Raw genomic sequence first — 16,049 nt, forward strand, 5'->3', positions numbered from 1 at the left:
TATCATCGATCACTTTATTTTTCTTTTGCTCTTAATAACAATTCATTCTTTCTCACTCTTGAACTACTTTTACAGTTAGCATAATACATCTGTCTTCAAAACCAGCAGAATCGTTTCTATAAAGATTGAGAATAACAGAACACCCTGATTAATATAATTACTCTCTAAATTAAACCATTAGATCTGAAACTGTTTGCATTTGTGGACAATCACGAAAGGTCATGACCCCAGAATCCATCTCTCCTAGCAGGGTTGTCCGCCTGTACCAAAAATGTCAATAAGGAAATATGGGTGATATCTGTTCTCATGAAAGAGCATCAATGGATTATGAGTTCATGATTAAAACAAATATATATTAAGGCAAACCATATGAAGTTACTGCTTGTCAGATTAAAAACAGCCAAATATCAACAATTATATATGGTTCAACTTCATAGATTGTGTCCCATTTCAAAGCAGCGTGACTGAAAAATTTAATTTTCTTAGCAAGTGGTAAAGGAGATGGGAACAGTTACTGGAATTGAACTAGAAAGCTATTGTTTTATGGCATAGTTTAGTTCCTACAGTAAATTTTGTCAAATTTTAATAAACTCTCCCTTACATAGTCATTTAACTTATTTCTCTTGTATGTCCTATATTTACTTATGGGTTTTAATATTATAAGAATAGAGGATATTCATTCATAGATATTCCAAAGAGTCTTTGAACCATAGCCTATTCTAATGTTTAATATTATAATAGTAACACAGTAACCTAGTGCTTTACTGAACACTTTCTAGTTTACAGACTATGTAAATATCTTTTTGAAAACACATTTCCAGAAATAAATGTAATATTCTGTTATAAAATGTGTCATTTTCTTTTAGGTTGGTTGTGAGAGACAATAAGCCCCTACTAAATTATTGAGAGGACACTTTTCTGACTACAAAAGAATGCTAATTTATGTTTACACTCCAGAACTACTCATAAAGTATTAAAGATGGCCTCTTAAAGTAGCCAAGAGTGTGTGACATCATGAAGGTCTGTGCCTGATGTATTCACTCAAAATATGAATCATGATGATTAAATAGTTGAGGTTTTCACATGTGACCAACTTCCCACCAACCTGGTATGTGTGCATGTTTTAAGTATCTCCTCCTGCTCGCAATAAACCCAGTTCTGAAAAAGTGGTATTCATAAAATGAATGATCTTTGGGAAATATTTTTTACAGTGCTATGTGCACATGGGAAGTACCCAGAAAATAACTGTACAAGTGTGCTTGTTCGAAAATAATGAACCAAGAGGCCAGAGTACACCCACCTGAATGAATTCTGCACCCAGTCTGGCAAACATTTATTGACTGCTTTCTCTGCATAGAACAACCGGCCAGCCCCTGGACTCCAGGCGCCCACCACCGTCGTTAAGAGACCTACGTGCATGAACCAATCACACACATGCTATGAGAATAGAGAAAAGAAATAAGTAATTCTCACAGACACTGACAAACTGGAAAAAACTTCTTTCATCCCAGGTACTTTATGGCTGGGATCAAAGGGGTGACTCACTTGTTTGCACAGGAAACAAAAGGCAAAAGAAGTGTTGGCATCAGTTTTCCATTTGCACATATAACCCCCATTCCTCCATGAATTGCATGAGATAGGTTTCATTTTCTCCTGGTGGCCTGTCTGGAGCCGGCTCTTCATAGAGTCTAGATAGAAGACCCTCCTCCCCGAGCCCAACCCCCTCAGAAGGCTCGCAGTCCTCTGAGTCGTGGTTGAAGCTGGACAGTGAAGGAATACACAGCCTGCCAGTATGGGGGTCCCAGTCGACCAGGGTCGTCGATGGCTCTTCCTCTGGCCCCTCCTCCGAGTCTGTGTGCTCCCCCGCCAGGGGGTGTAAGTCTTGGAGCTGAGGGGTGTATGAGTACTGTAATGTTTGCGGGCCCAAGATTGCCAACGCTGCCTGCGACTCCAATAATGTTCCTTGCGTGGACACCTCCTCCTGCAAACTGAGCTCCGGCTCTTCAGGCCCCGCACAAATGTCAGTGGTTCTGACATCATATTCATATTCAATGACTGTTTTATCCGGGGGTATTGTTCTGCTGAGGGACTCTTGCTGGGTGAGGGAAGTACCTTCCGTGTTTTCTTCAGAGTCGCAAAAAATTTCCATCAAATGCGAAGCATACCCTAAATGTTTCACCTCCTCTTCCTCCTGAGGGGGCCTCAGGTTCCCGCTGGGCTGAGGACCATTAAGGCTGGATACATCACTGCTTTTTCCCAGTAAACTCATATCCTCATGAGAAATTTTAGAATCATCCGAGATATTGAGGGTGATAAAGTTAATCACGATTTTTTCAGCAGGCACAAAGAATCTTTTGTCAAATTCATTTCCATAAATCAAAATCTATAAAGAGAAAAGAGAATGGTTTTCACCTTTTCACTTTAGAGAGACATTAAAAACAGCTGTTAGGTAGAATATCTTGTCACCAGATAGTTTTAAAGACCTACTCTTACCAACTCATGTAAATGAAAGTTATGCTTGCAATATACAGAAAACCTCACTCACTGGGAGGCAAGAGACCCAAGACACACAAAAGATAGTTGGAAGCGAGAAGTGGTTCGCTGGGTGGGTATTTCTCCAGTCCAGGGCTGTTAGACTTGAATCTAACACTCTCGCCTGTTAGACTTGAATATTCTCTCCCCTGGACAAAGCTACAGTTTCCTAGGTGCTTTTCTTGTTTCTAGTCTTACTCCACTCCAAGTTGTCCTGGAACTAATATCTGGTTGGATCTAAACCTTGATACTGACTATGATGCTCCTAACCTGAAACCCTATGGAGATTTCTCTTTGCCAGTAGAATGAGGCCGAGCTCCTTAGAACAGCACCCCAGCTCTCCCCTTACTTGGACCCACCGCCCACTCTCCAGTCTCATCTTCTTCTCTAGCTCCTCATCTGGAGCCTCCTGGTTTAGGGATGTCATGCAGTTTCCACACATCCACCTTGCTGTTTCTTCTGTCTGCACTACGGATGCTAACTCCTACTCACCTCTCATAGCCAAGCCCTGGCATGAGAGCTGAGCCCCTGTATAGGGTTTTGGGGCCCTCCTTGTACCCCCAGAGTTCCCAGTGCCTGCTCTCATCTTAGCCTTCACGTATTATTTTGAAATTCTAGTCCCCAACTAGGCTTGAACTTCTAGAAGGGCAGGGCAGGGATCATGACTGAACTTATCTGTGGGACCTTGTATAATCTGGTCATTAAATAGAACATCTTTTCAAAGCTAAGGAAAAAGGTTCTGTTAGTGAGCTAATCCAGAAAGCATTTTTTTGTTTGTTTGTTTGTTTGTTTTTTTTGAGACAGAGTCTTACTCTGTCACCCAGGCTGGAGTGCAGTGGTGCAGTGTCGGCTTGCCGCAATCTTGGCCTCCTGGGTTCAAGTGACTCTCCTGTCTCAGCCTCCCGAGTAGCTGGGATTATAGGCGTGCATCACCATACCCAGCTAATTTTTGCATTTTTAGTAGAGATGGGGTTTCACACTGTTGGCCAGGCTGGTCTTGAACTCCTGACCTCAAGTGATCCAACTGCCTCGGCCTCCCAAAGTGCTGGGATTACAGGCGTGAGCCACCATGCCCAGCCCGGAAAGTGTTTTTTAATTCACCAGCTATTTAACTTTAAATTCACTCTGCCCTTAAAGGGAACTGAATCTGTTCTAGAACCTCCTCTTCTGTCCTCCTGGAGGTGTACTATTATAATAAAGACCCCTGCCACACCAAGTACTCACCAAATTTTCTGGGTGTTTCTCTTTGCCAACGTGGATATATCGGTAGATGGAATAGCCCATCACAGAAAAAAGAAACACGGTAACAGATATGGGCAAAACATACCAGAAGATGATTTTAGCCTTGAACTCTGATGATTGATCTGTTAAAAAAAAAAAAAAAAAAAGGTAGGAAGTCGGGGGAAGGGATTAGATAGTTGTGATTTGATGTGATGGGAAAAAAACTGGTATCGTTAAGCTGCTTCTGGGAAGATCACTTACATTTGGGAACTCAGTTTTCTCACCTCTACATTGAGAAGCTTAAGCTAAATTTTATAAGCGGTCTCAGAATTCTTACTCTCCCTGACAAGAGACGGTCTGAAGGAATCATCTGAATGTACCTCAAATGTTTACACTAAGAATACATCAGTCATCCAAGTCAGCACATTCCGCCGTCGTATGTCTGGCTATGAGATTCATGCAGGTTCCTATATTTGAAAGTAAGTGTATTTGATATTCAAGTAAGTCACAGAATTTCAAACAACAAAATCCTCCAGTGAATATCCCATTGAATTGCTCCACTTTTCCACGCCACCTGTTTGACTCAATCTTTCTGCATGTTCACTGAAGGACATGAATGCATGACGCCACTTTTATGTGAGTAGTAGAACCGTTCTTGCACTGTTTGGCTGGACTTTCTGGGTAGGGCTGGAGCCTGGGGATGTGTATAGGGAGGTGGCTGGACAGTGTACAGTGTGAATGGCAGTTAACTCCCTTCCCGGGCCCGCTGTGCTGTAGGCTCATGATGAGTAAAAGTCCGCAGAGGAATGAAAAGACCTGGGAAATCGTTTTAATAAAAGCAGCCCTGGCCCACACCATAGATCAGGCCATATAGCTGATGACTAGAGCTCATTGTGACTAGCTTATACTTGTTAAGCCACTGTGGTATACTTGGAAGTTGTGATGGTACATTTTACACGTCCAGTTGGCTAGGCCACAGTATGCAGATATTTGGCTAAACATTATTATAGAGCTTTCTGTGAAGGTTTTTTTTTGTTGTTTTGTTTTTTTTAATGGGAGTCTAACACTTCGATCAGTAGGTTTTTGAGTAAAGCAGATTACTATCTATAATGTGGGTGAGTCTCATCCAATCAATTGAAGACTTTCATAAAAAATGTCTTGATGACCCTAAGGAACAGGGAATTCTGCCAGCAGACTACCTTTGGGTGCGAACTGCAAACAATAACTCTTCCGTGGGTCTCCAGCCTGCCTATCCTACAAATTCAGACTTGCCAGCCTCTACAATCCTGTGAGCCAACGCCTTAAAATAAGTCAATATTTCTAAACAAATAAATATATTGATATGTGCATCTATATGTATTCTATTGGTCCTGTTTCTCTGGAGAATCCTGACTGATACAGCTGTAGGAAAAAGAGCAGCTTCAGCATAAATGACAAAAGTCCGAGTGTGCTCCTTACACACTAACAAAACCAGCAGGAGTGTGACCGGAGCATTCTAATCCAGAAGAATGTTGGATGCTCTTGATGCTTGGGCCCAAGAGAAAGCAGCAAAGTCACTATCTGGTTAACTATCCAGTTGAAAGCCTGGAAACAGATGTGTCATGGCTGATGAGGGTTGTCAACAAGAGCCGGTGGGAAAAGTTCCACATGCGGGCCAGTTACCCTGCACAATTCCCAAGGAGCACATTCATCACCAGGTTCCACACAGAGACGTGCCAATGCTGCAATGCGGATGCTGCGGGTGTCAGAACACCACCTGCCCTGCTTGTAGCCTATAACTCAGTCCAACCCTCTTAATACAATCCCTGGGCCCTGGATTGAGCCTGTCCTAATTGAAAAAAGTCATAACAATGACTGATAGCATTTAGTATACACTAGCCCATATTTACTACAACAAACCTAATAAACTGTAATTGTATTTTAGGGATGGGGGCCTAGAGAGCAGAAATATGTTTTAAAGAATAGTTCCAATAGAGGTAATACTGATTATTCAGAAAGCAGGTCCTCACACCAGTGTGTTGGAAAGATATCTTTGGTGATCTAACAGCTGGGATAGCAGGGGTATAGAACGAGAAATAGAGCCTTGTTATTCCGTTAATTTTTCTTTTTTTTTTTTTTTTTTTGAGACAGGGTTTCACTCTGCTGCCCAGGCTGGAGTGCAGTGGCACAGTCACGGCTCACTGTAGCCTTGACTTCCCCAGGCTCAGGTGATCCTCCCATCTCAGCTTCACAGGTAGCTTGGACTAAAGGTGTGTGCCACCATGCCTGGCTAATTTTTGTATTTTTAGTAGAGATGGGGTTTCACCATGTTGCCCGGGCTGGTCTTGAACTCCTGGGCTCAAGTGATCCTCCTGCCTCGGCCTCCCAAAGTGCTGTTATTATAGGCATGATCCACTGCACTTGGCCACTTTTTTCATATTAGTGAGAAAGTGGGCTTCATCTGCTTACTGAGAAGTTTTGAATTTAATCTGCTTTTGCTCCAATTGCGTTAATGATTTTCCACTGGAAATTCATTCCCACCAGCTGGCACTGATCAAGGTGTTAGTAAAGACAGCACTTCTCCCAAATACAAATACGATTTCTTCAATATGCTTTGTTTTGCTTGGCATTTTAGTTTCATTTGATATATGGTAGAGACTCCTTCATCATAAAAGAAAAGCTATGATAAAGACAGAGAGTCCAAAGCAAAGCCTTGCGCTTTTCATATGTACTCACAAAGTTCCCTTGACTTTGGGACCATTTCATCTTGAAAGGTGGGAGGGGTGAGGGAGGAGGAAAGCAGGGGTTATGGATTCCTATCCATGGCTGGTGATAGAGCCAAGGCATGGGGTGGAGGTCGTGGGCCTCTGTCTCTAGACCAGCTGTTTGGAAAAGAAGCGGAGGAATAATGGATGAAGAGCCCTTTGATGCAGGCAAACTTTAGGATTTATTTTTTTTCAATTTGCAAGTTTTGAGTTGAAGCTCCTCTCACTGTGAAGGCAGAAAAATTAAACAAATGCCAAGCTCACAACTCTATGTCTTCTGATAGGAATGGGTATTTCCAATCACGGTTCCTTGGCAGCCCAGTGTAGGAAATGTGAGAAGGAGATAAATAAAAGGAAACAGAGAGAACCAACTGTAAGGATAAGGAAGTGATCACTGATTTGTGGATCCCAGACCCTCATGCAGCCAATTAGTGGCACTTGAACACAACTGGAAGCACCTATAATTAGTATTCCCCAGGGAAAGTAAAAAATGAATTCTGCTTTAGAATAACGCTTTGTTTCTAGCAATAAAGTTGTCTGATGTTCTTGAAGATCACAGAATTTCTATTGATCAGAGTGGTTATGATTTTATTTTTTATTTTTTGAGACAAGGTCTCACTCTGTTGCCTAAGCTGGAGTGCAGTGGTGCACCTATGGCTCACTGCAGCCTCTCCTGGGCTCAGGTGATCCTCCCACCTCAGCCTCCCAAGTAGCTAGGACTACAGGCATGCACTACCAAGCCTGGTTGATTTTACTTTTTGTAGAGATGAGGTCTCACTATGTTGCCCAGGCTGGTCTTAAACTCCTGGGCTCAAGCCATCCTCCCTCCTTGGCCGCCCAAAGTGCTGAGATTTCAGGTGTGGGCCACCATGCCCAGCCTGATTATGATTTTAAAGAAGAAAAAATGCATGTGTAAAATTCATCATTGTTAATTCACAAGGCAGGTGGCCGAAGGACCATGGAAAGCAGCTGGTAGTGGACACGGGACCTGTATGAATTCTCCGAGGGTGTGAGAACACTTTCGAACGTCGGCCAAGCTCAATGGCAGAGTCCCGGGTTGCTCCACGCATTGCTGGTGGTAGTTGTTTCTGCCTTTGCCTCAACCTGTTTCTGTTAGACACGGATTTGTCAAAACCTTGTCTAAACCGTCATACTGACTTCTAGTTTTAGCAGATCTCCTTCCTAGACCAGCAAAGATTTTTTAAAGCTTACCTTTCAAAGTCCTGGCACACTGCTTCTCAGAAGGCTGAGCACGGCGAGGGGGCCCTGGGACGAAGGACTCCACGTGGACGCAGTAAAGAGTGTTCGGCTCTAGCCAGGTGAGCACCAGTGTGTGGTTGGTCACACACTGGGACCACTAGGATAGGGAATTGCAAACACTGGTTAGAGCCAGACATTTCTGGGACCACCCCAGACAAATAACTGTAGAAGGAAATAAAAGACCAAGGCACCATTTAATTCTTTACTATCAGTATAAGCTTTTTTTTTTTCAGCAACAGTTTCAATATACTCTTTTCCTTTAGCTTAGCAGAGCATGGTCAGGAACTGGACCAATGCTGAGAACAATTCTAAACAACACATGGATAGAGTTTTTATTCATTGTCCTGGGTCCTTGCTCACATTTTTTTTTTCTTCTCAGAGAAAGACTGTGCAAGTGAAAGCTCTCCATCAAAGTGAAGTGTACAATCTCTCTACACTCCAATAACACCATATCCTGTCAACAGAGTTTCTGTAAAGAAGATCTGAAGTTAGTTCTGTAAAATTTCTGTATATAGAATTGTATTTTGTGTGGCATATCTTTTGAATATCATGACTTCCCAGATTCATGTGCAGAGAATCAATGCATCAGGGTTGTTTGTTCCCACATTAGCTACAGAGTGGTACAGGAATGTATGCCCCATTCCATTTCAGGCTTACCGTTCTATTTGATTTAGTATTCAACACAGACACATTATACTTCAGATTGGAGTATATTTGTTGCATGGAAACAGGAAGGTCTTCTGGATTTCTCTTCCACTTCTCTGGAGCTGTCAGGACAACAGAAATGGACTTCTCATCTGTAGTCAGTGCCACCTCTGGTGGGCCAATTTGTGCTTAAACGGGGAGAAAGAGGGTATTATCATGTTCAGATGAAAAATTACCTTAGATAAAGCTACCATATAATCCTACTTGGATCAAGGCCCTAAAAGACATTCTTTTTTTTTTTTTTGAGATGGAGTCTTGCCCTGTCGCCTAGGCTGGAGTGCAATGGCGCAATCTTGGCTCACTGCAACCTCCGCCTCCTGGGTTCAAGCAATTCTCCTGCCTCAGCCTCCCAAGTAGCTGGGATTACAGGTGCCCGCCAACACACCCAGCTAATTTTTGTGTTTTTAGTAGAGGCGAGGTTTCATCTTGTTGGCCAGGCTGGTCTCAAACTCCTGATCTTGTGATCCGTCCACCTCGGCCTCCCAAAGTTTTGGGATTACAGGTGTGAGCCACTGCGCCTGGCCTTAAAAGACACCTTCTTACAGGAGATGCCTCAAAATGTACTAAGGTGGGCCTGAGTTATGCCAAATCTTGAAACCATTTCACACAGCCTGATTCAATGTTAGAACAGCAAATTCAAGTGTTCTGTTTCCTTAGTCACATGCATAAACAGTAGATGGTTAATACAATCAAAACTGTTTGTAACATTTCTGTGAATTGAAAAGTTGGTGATAAATGACAACAACATGATTTGGTAAGTGGAAAGTCAGAGATGTGATGAGAATGATCTAGAACAGAGACCAGGCGACTTTTATCCTAAAGGTCTGGACAGTAAATATTTCAGGCATCGCAGGCCATATGATCTCTGTTGCACTACTCCACTCTTGTATTGCAAAAGCAATCTAAGGTAACTATATAAACAAATGAGTGTGGCTTGTGTCCCAATAAAACTTTATTTATGAATAGACATCAATATTCCAATTTCCTTTACTTTTCTAATGCCATAAAATATTCCTTGGATTTTTAGAAACTAAAAATATAAATACATTCTTAACTCTTGGCTTGTAGAAAAACAGAAAGGGGGTTGTTGGATTTGTCCCAAGGGTAGTTTTCTGACCTCTGATCCAGAAGGGCTCTCGGACTTATGGAGCACTTGCAGAGCTCATTATGGCAGCCCTGAGTGGGTCCTTCATGACTGAGTCAGCCATAGCTCAGGGGATGGCAACATTATAAAAGTAAATACCAGGAAGAAGTTGCCTTAATTCTGAGTTACACTTGGAAATTACATCATCACACTACCAAGTTCATACAAGAAGCAGCATAGTTGGATAATCAGGACAATCTTTAATCAATCTTGTGGAGACATTAATAGTCCATAAACCCACATTAAATAAAGTCATTTTGTTCCTCAAATTACGTAGCTTCCACTAAGTAGTAAGACAAAGTCAAAATTTGATATCATTGTCATCTAGTATCAATTTTGGATCTGGGAGAGGTCTTAGAGATCACTTGGCTAAACCTTTCACACTCTAAAGATGAGACTCAGGCTGGGTGCGGTGGCTCATGCCTGTAACTCTAACACTTTGAGAAGCTGAGGTGGGAAGATAGCATGAGCCCAGGAGTTTGAGACCAGCCTGGCAACATAATGAGGCCCTGTCTCTACAGTCAATCAGTCAATCAGTCAATCAAGGTGAGACTCAGAGCCAGCAAGGTTAAGGACTTTGTCCTGCTCACTCAACCCACTGGTCCAGAATAGAGCCAAGCCTCTGGGCAAGGCCGTCTATGAGGCTGAGACTGTTAAACCTGATATTAATACATGTTTAACTGACCATTGCAATAATGGCATTACTTACTTTCTAAAAAAGGATAGAACCGTCCACTTTCAGCCCATTTGGAACACTTGGTTCCCCAAATGGCCTTAACTTTGGCATAATACTGGTGTTCGTAGTCAGAAGTTTCAGCAGAAAGATCACAGTAGGTTCTATTGATATTTCTGCATTCTGATTTATTCAGCCATTTCTTTTGCCCATATCTGCTAAGAAAGAAGTTGAATTAATAATGAGGTGCCCTCTATACTTTACAATAAAAAAACTCAGTCGTTTTATAAAATGGAATGGAACTGATGACCTTCTCTTCAGAAAAACAAAAGTGCCTGTCATTGAGATAAAAAAGAATCCACTTTTGCTGCGGGCAATTTTTTTCATTAGCTGTCAGGAACATGAGTCAGAGTTTCTGTAATCACCTTTCTTTCTGTGAATTATAATATGGATAGTATATTTTGAAAGCATATATTTGATTGTTATTCTTTGGCTACAGTGAAATTTTTACATATTGTCTGATCAATTCTTCTAGTAATTATCTATGTAGGTTTTCAGTCTATTATGTACACAAGGTCAGTTTGATGGATTGTTTGAAGAGCAGTTTGTCATTTTTTTACTTGGAAGAAAAACTACTTTGATGTTCTCATAGCATATAAAACTCTAAGCATCAATGATTCTAGGGAAAATACACGAGGCTGGAGTGCATACAGAAATCTGCATTTTTGATAATTATAGTGATCATGATAATATTGACTAGGTTGGTCATATTGATTTTCGTTTTCTGTATTAAAAACACAACTCACATAGCAAATAGGGAGGTGGCAATATTTTTAGCCCTTTTCAGGTGGGAAAGACTGAAGTGTCGAGTTCAGGTAACATGTGATAAACCAGTGAAAGGGACAGGGGAGGCAGCATGGGAAAGGTGATGAGTTACAAGCGGCAGCCTAGGGAGCAGCTGAGAGGACACTACAGTGGTCCAGGGGAAGATGTAGGTCGCTTGGACAAGGACGGGGGCAGTAGGATAAATAAGGACAGGACAAAAGCAAGAAATATTAGGAGATAGGACTTGGTGATAGAAAACATGTAACAGATTAGGGAAACGAAGGTGTTAAGGATGCTGTCTCTTTCTGTCTGGGGCAGATGGGTGGAATGGTGGTGATATTTACTACGATAAAGAGCACTGAGACAGAACAGATTTGGGAAATGGATGGGGAGGCAGGGTAGGAGGGGAAGATAAGATGTTCACTTTTGATGCCTTGAGCCTGAGTATGTGCATGGGAGGTAGAGATTTTGGAGTCAATGTCATCAAACTGCTCATTGATGGCACAAGCATGAATGAATGATCCATGGAGACAAAACAAAGTCTAGGATAAAATTTCAGGAGTGTCAAGATTTAAAGGTTGGATAGAAAGAAGATCTGGAAATAGCAACTAAAGAGGGATGAGAAAAAAATATCATAAACGTCAAGGGAAGAGTGCGTCTTGAGAAAGAGGGTATGTCCATGTATTGCCAAAGCTTAAGGATATTTTCTCTTTTCAGAATATGGCAACAGATTTCTGAAAGTAAATGTTTCCCATTTCCTAAGTACCATACCTACCAAAAGACATCTGAAATATAGTCAGGTCTTACTGATCAACTTCTCCATCCAAGTGATCACTGTTACTTAGGGGCTTTCAATTTTTTTTTGACCATGATCCACAGGGAAAAAAAAATACATTTTACATTGTGATTCAGCTCACAAAATATAAAACTATCTAACATATTAAAACAAAAATTGTACAAGAAAATATTTAAATTTACCACATGCCTTGCATTCAGTTATTTTTCATTCCACTCCATTCCACACCATTCCATTCCTTTCCATTAAAAATAATGTCTCTCAACATTCATTTCATGAGTCATCAAAGAGTCCTGAGTCGTGGCTTGAAGACTATTGCCATTGCCTATGTGACCCCTCCCTCCTCAAACTTCCTCACTCTGCCAAAGGCAAGGCAGCTTCCCATGACAGATGCTGATGCAGGAGAAAAGGCTCTTTACAAGATTTTCAACAAAATAAATGAATGATGACCAGAATCACTCAGCAAATATTCCAGTAATGATGCTCACGCATGGCAAACAGCCATATGGGGCCCTCAGTGGTCTGATTTACAAGGTTTGTCTCATCTAATTATCATAACAACCCTAGGGGGTAGGTGCTCTTATTTTCATCCCATTTTACAGATGAGACAGCTGAGGCTCAGGGAGATTAAGGGATCCACTCAAATTCACATGACTAGTAAACGGCATTCCTGGGATTTGAACCACTCTTCCCTGATGCCAAAACTTCTGTTTTTAGTGCTACATTCTATTTTTTTGCATTAATTGTTTTGGTGGATAGAATTTAAACTTTTGGTAAATTTTCATCTTGGAAACAAACTTCACTCAAAAGTATAAAAGTATAATCTGTAACCTTCCCAGCTAGGTTCATAGCCTGGCTATGAACTGGGGACTATCTGACTCCAGAGCTGAGCTTGGAGCCCTCTGGCAGTGAAATACGTTGCCCTATATTCCTGTCCCTCTTTCACATGCACAGGCATGTAAGAACCCCAACATGGCAAGCTTCTTTTTAAACACATATTTTTAAAAGTTGCACCATCTGAGTGATCTGCTCACACAGAGCAGTGATGACTCTGTCTATTTTTTTAAAATCCCTTTCTGAATCACATAAAACATAAAGGACAGAGCAAGCTCTTTGCTCCACCTAATGGATAAGGAGGCAAGGACATGCTCACGAGCCTTTTCTCTTTGCAAAGTGATTTCTTTCCTCTAACACTGGCTCCTGAGAAACTCCTTGGAAATGAGAACGAGGTTCTGGATAAATGAGGTCACTGTGAGTCACTGTTAAGTCTTTCACTGGTTTTAGTGATCTGAATTTTTTTTTCAAAGACAAAACTGACTTTATTCTTTTTTGAAAATATGGTAAATGTTTTTTAATTCAAACAAACAATTCAGAAAGTATAATCAAAAGAGAAACAAATCATCCTAAAACCCATTACCCTGGAACATTTGGTGTGTGTGATTCTGGATATCTCATTGTGCTTCTGTGTAAACAGAAGGACGATATGATAGCAAAATAGATGGACAAAAATTAGATTATACCATACATATGGTTTTAATAAAAGTAGTCAATTCAGTGTGCCTTGAACTTTGATAGAAAAAAGAAATTGAAGTGAGATTAAAGGAACTACAGAAGTGCAAATGTTTGTCATCACAAGAGATATTTGTTCCTAAAAGAGCTTTTAAATTAAGAAAATGGTTTGTGAAAAATATTGAGAGGTTAATTATTAAAATAATAAAATATTGTCATTTTAGATGACATTTAATGGCTTCTGGCTATGAAAATCAGTGCACTTATAGTTTCCCCCCCTTTTCCACCTTATATTATTGTTTAAATTCAAATTATTTCTAAGAAACTTCTATAATTACATTTCCATCACTATTTAGTCTTAGTTCTACATTTAGATGAATTCCATGCATGCTACCCGTCTTTTTGTCATCACTAAGTTCTTCTTTTGGGTTTGTCTTTATCTCTCTGTTAGCTGGAGGTCATCTTTAGTTAGTGCTCCACCTCATCCTCCAGGAAGGTCTCAGAAAAGTGATCTCCTGAGTTCCCACCTGCTTCCAAACACCAGTCTACTGAACTTAGTAAGAGTCTTAGGTTACGCTTGTCTTTTCCTCACAAGATATATTCTATTGAGTGTTGCCAGAGTGAAATTCTCCCTTTCTCCCAACTTGAGTTCTGCTTTTGCTAAAATGGCCATGAGTCATTTAAATATCTTAAAGTCCAATAACTTCACCAGGATATGTCTTGCTATTGTTTTTACCAAATTTTTCTAGACATACCACACATTTATGATACACAGTTCCAAACAGTCTTTATTACCTGTTCAACCATTACTATCCCTTAGCTCTAACAGGTTTTTCACCTTGATACAGTATTTTTATATGCCAGCATTTTCCTAAGCTCTGCACACTTCCTTAAAAAAAAGCATGTTCTCCCTGTTGTCTTAGAATCTCTTCTTTCACTGTTTTCTCTTCTTTGAGTTTTACCTTTACAGATCCTGTTGTTTATGCACTCTAACAAAATTATGGACTGTTATTTATTTTAATTCTTCCTTACTTCCATAGCAAAGCTTTCTGGAAACTTGCATTCTTTTTTCCTCTTTCCCTATTCCAGTAATTATGAATAGGCGCTATGCTAGTTCCCTTGGGACTATTACTCTTTGAGTGGGGCCAGCTGTTTGTTGAACAGGCAAATGGATATAAGAATAGGACTCAGATAATGAGCTTTTGCTCTCCATAATTTTTGTATTTTTTGTAGAGATAGGGTTTTGTCATGTTGCCCAGGTTGGTTTCGAACTTGTGAGCTCATGCAATCCAGAAGTCTCGGCCTCCTAAAGTGCTGAGATACAGGTGAGAGCCACTGTGTCGGGCCAATGCTCTCCATAATTTTAAACTTCTGTTTCCATCAAATACCCTCTCACCAAATCTATTATTCCCTTTGCTCCCTGGGAAGCCTGTCTGCCCTCAGGTTTTGGGCTGCAGGAGGCTGATGTTGTAACCTTCCTAGGCTGTCTCCCAGCCAGTGCCACCTCCCTTTCCTCCTGACCCCGGCTCATTCCCAGCTTCTCCCTGGGCTGTGACAGGGCCTCCACAATGGACATGTCCTGTGTGCCTGATTTCTATTTCAGTTCCTCCGTCTCTGACATTCTGTGGCACCAAACTGGGGGTCCGTGGGGACATTTCCTTAATTTCTGGTGGTGGCAATCCTTAGATTTCCATGCTCTCAGATTGTTAGGTGGGCCTCTTCATACTGTGACACTTATTTTGTGAAATCATTTCCTGTGGTTGGAGCTGGGAAGGTATAGGTTTGCTTTCAGTTTCTGCAGCTGTTTTTCTTCAGATTCCACAGGATTTGGCTCGGATGGTTCCTAGTTTGTGGTCAGGGTTGTGACCATTTCCTTTGTTTCTCTGAAGATGGACACTGACTATCTGTTTTGCATTCTTTCCTGCTTGCAATGAGTTTTGAGGGCCAGATGAAATGTCTATTCACTGCTATCTTTAAGTGCAACAGCTGATCACACAAAATGTGCACGCGGTTTCAAGGAGTCTAAGGATGCCTATAATTCCAAACAGCTTAGAAATTTCAGAGATGATGGATTGCCTTGTTTGCTCAGCCACCTAATAATGTTTTATTCTTTTCTCTGTCTAAATAACCTCACCTTGCCTGAGCCCCCCAATGCCTCTGTCTCCATGAAGAAACTGTTTTCTAATTTAATCTTACAAAACATCAAGAAAACTTAACCTGAAATATTTAAAACTTTTCTCTCTTTCAAACACATTTAATACCACAGAGAGTTTATCTCTGCACAATTCACAGGAGTCTGAGTCTTGTGTTTGTAAGCTAGCCAAAAGGAAAAGAAGAAACTTACATGAAATACTGCACAGTGTAAGTAACTTTAACTCCTTGAAGACCCTCTGGTGGAGTCCATTGTAGGACATTCTTCATGTTGATGGATAAGAAGGTGATGTTTGCAGGTTTAGGCAAACCACCAGAGACACAGGAAACTGAAAAAGGAGCAGAAAGGAATTGAGGTCTTAGTGGTAGAAAAGGAAAACATGATTCCTGTAGCAGCGAGACTCCAGAGATGGCCCCCAATATGACCTTCCAGTATGCATGCCCTGTGTAACATCTCTGAAATGAAAAAGAGAATGTGGCAGAGGTGGC

The 16,049-nt window shown here is 41.1% G+C and overlaps 1 protein-coding gene across 5 annotated transcripts in view; it reads right to left on the reverse strand.

Annotated features, from left to right (window-relative positions):
- The window catches only part of IL20RA (interleukin 20 receptor subunit alpha), a 43,501-nt gene continuing 27,452 nt past the window's right edge, over positions 1–16,049 (reverse strand). For 2 of the 5 annotated variants that reach the window (XM_063622332.1, XM_063622336.1), the window contains exons 2-7: positions 15,754–15,889; positions 10,316–10,497; positions 8,415–8,590; positions 7,710–7,854; positions 3,757–3,896; positions 1–2,383 (exon numbers count right to left, since the gene is read on the reverse strand). In XM_063622332.1, coding sequence (XP_063478402.1) covers positions 1,586–2,383; positions 3,757–3,896; positions 7,710–7,854; positions 8,415–8,590; positions 10,316–10,497; positions 15,754–15,889 — 1,577 coding nt within the window. In that variant the 3' untranslated portion in view covers positions 1–1,585. The remainder of the gene's footprint in view (positions 2,384–3,756; positions 3,897–7,709; positions 7,855–8,414; positions 8,591–10,315; positions 10,498–15,753; positions 15,890–16,049) is intronic. The other 3 variants (XM_063622335.1, XM_063622334.1, XM_055265057.2) reach the window with 3 other exon arrangements.

The sequence above is a fragment of the Symphalangus syndactylus genome, chromosome 2 (genome assembly GCF_028878055.3).
Source record: "Symphalangus syndactylus isolate Jambi chromosome 2, NHGRI_mSymSyn1-v2.1_pri, whole genome shotgun sequence".
In the NCBI taxonomy this organism is placed as follows: Eukaryota; Metazoa; Chordata; class Mammalia; order Primates; family Hylobatidae; genus Symphalangus; species Symphalangus syndactylus.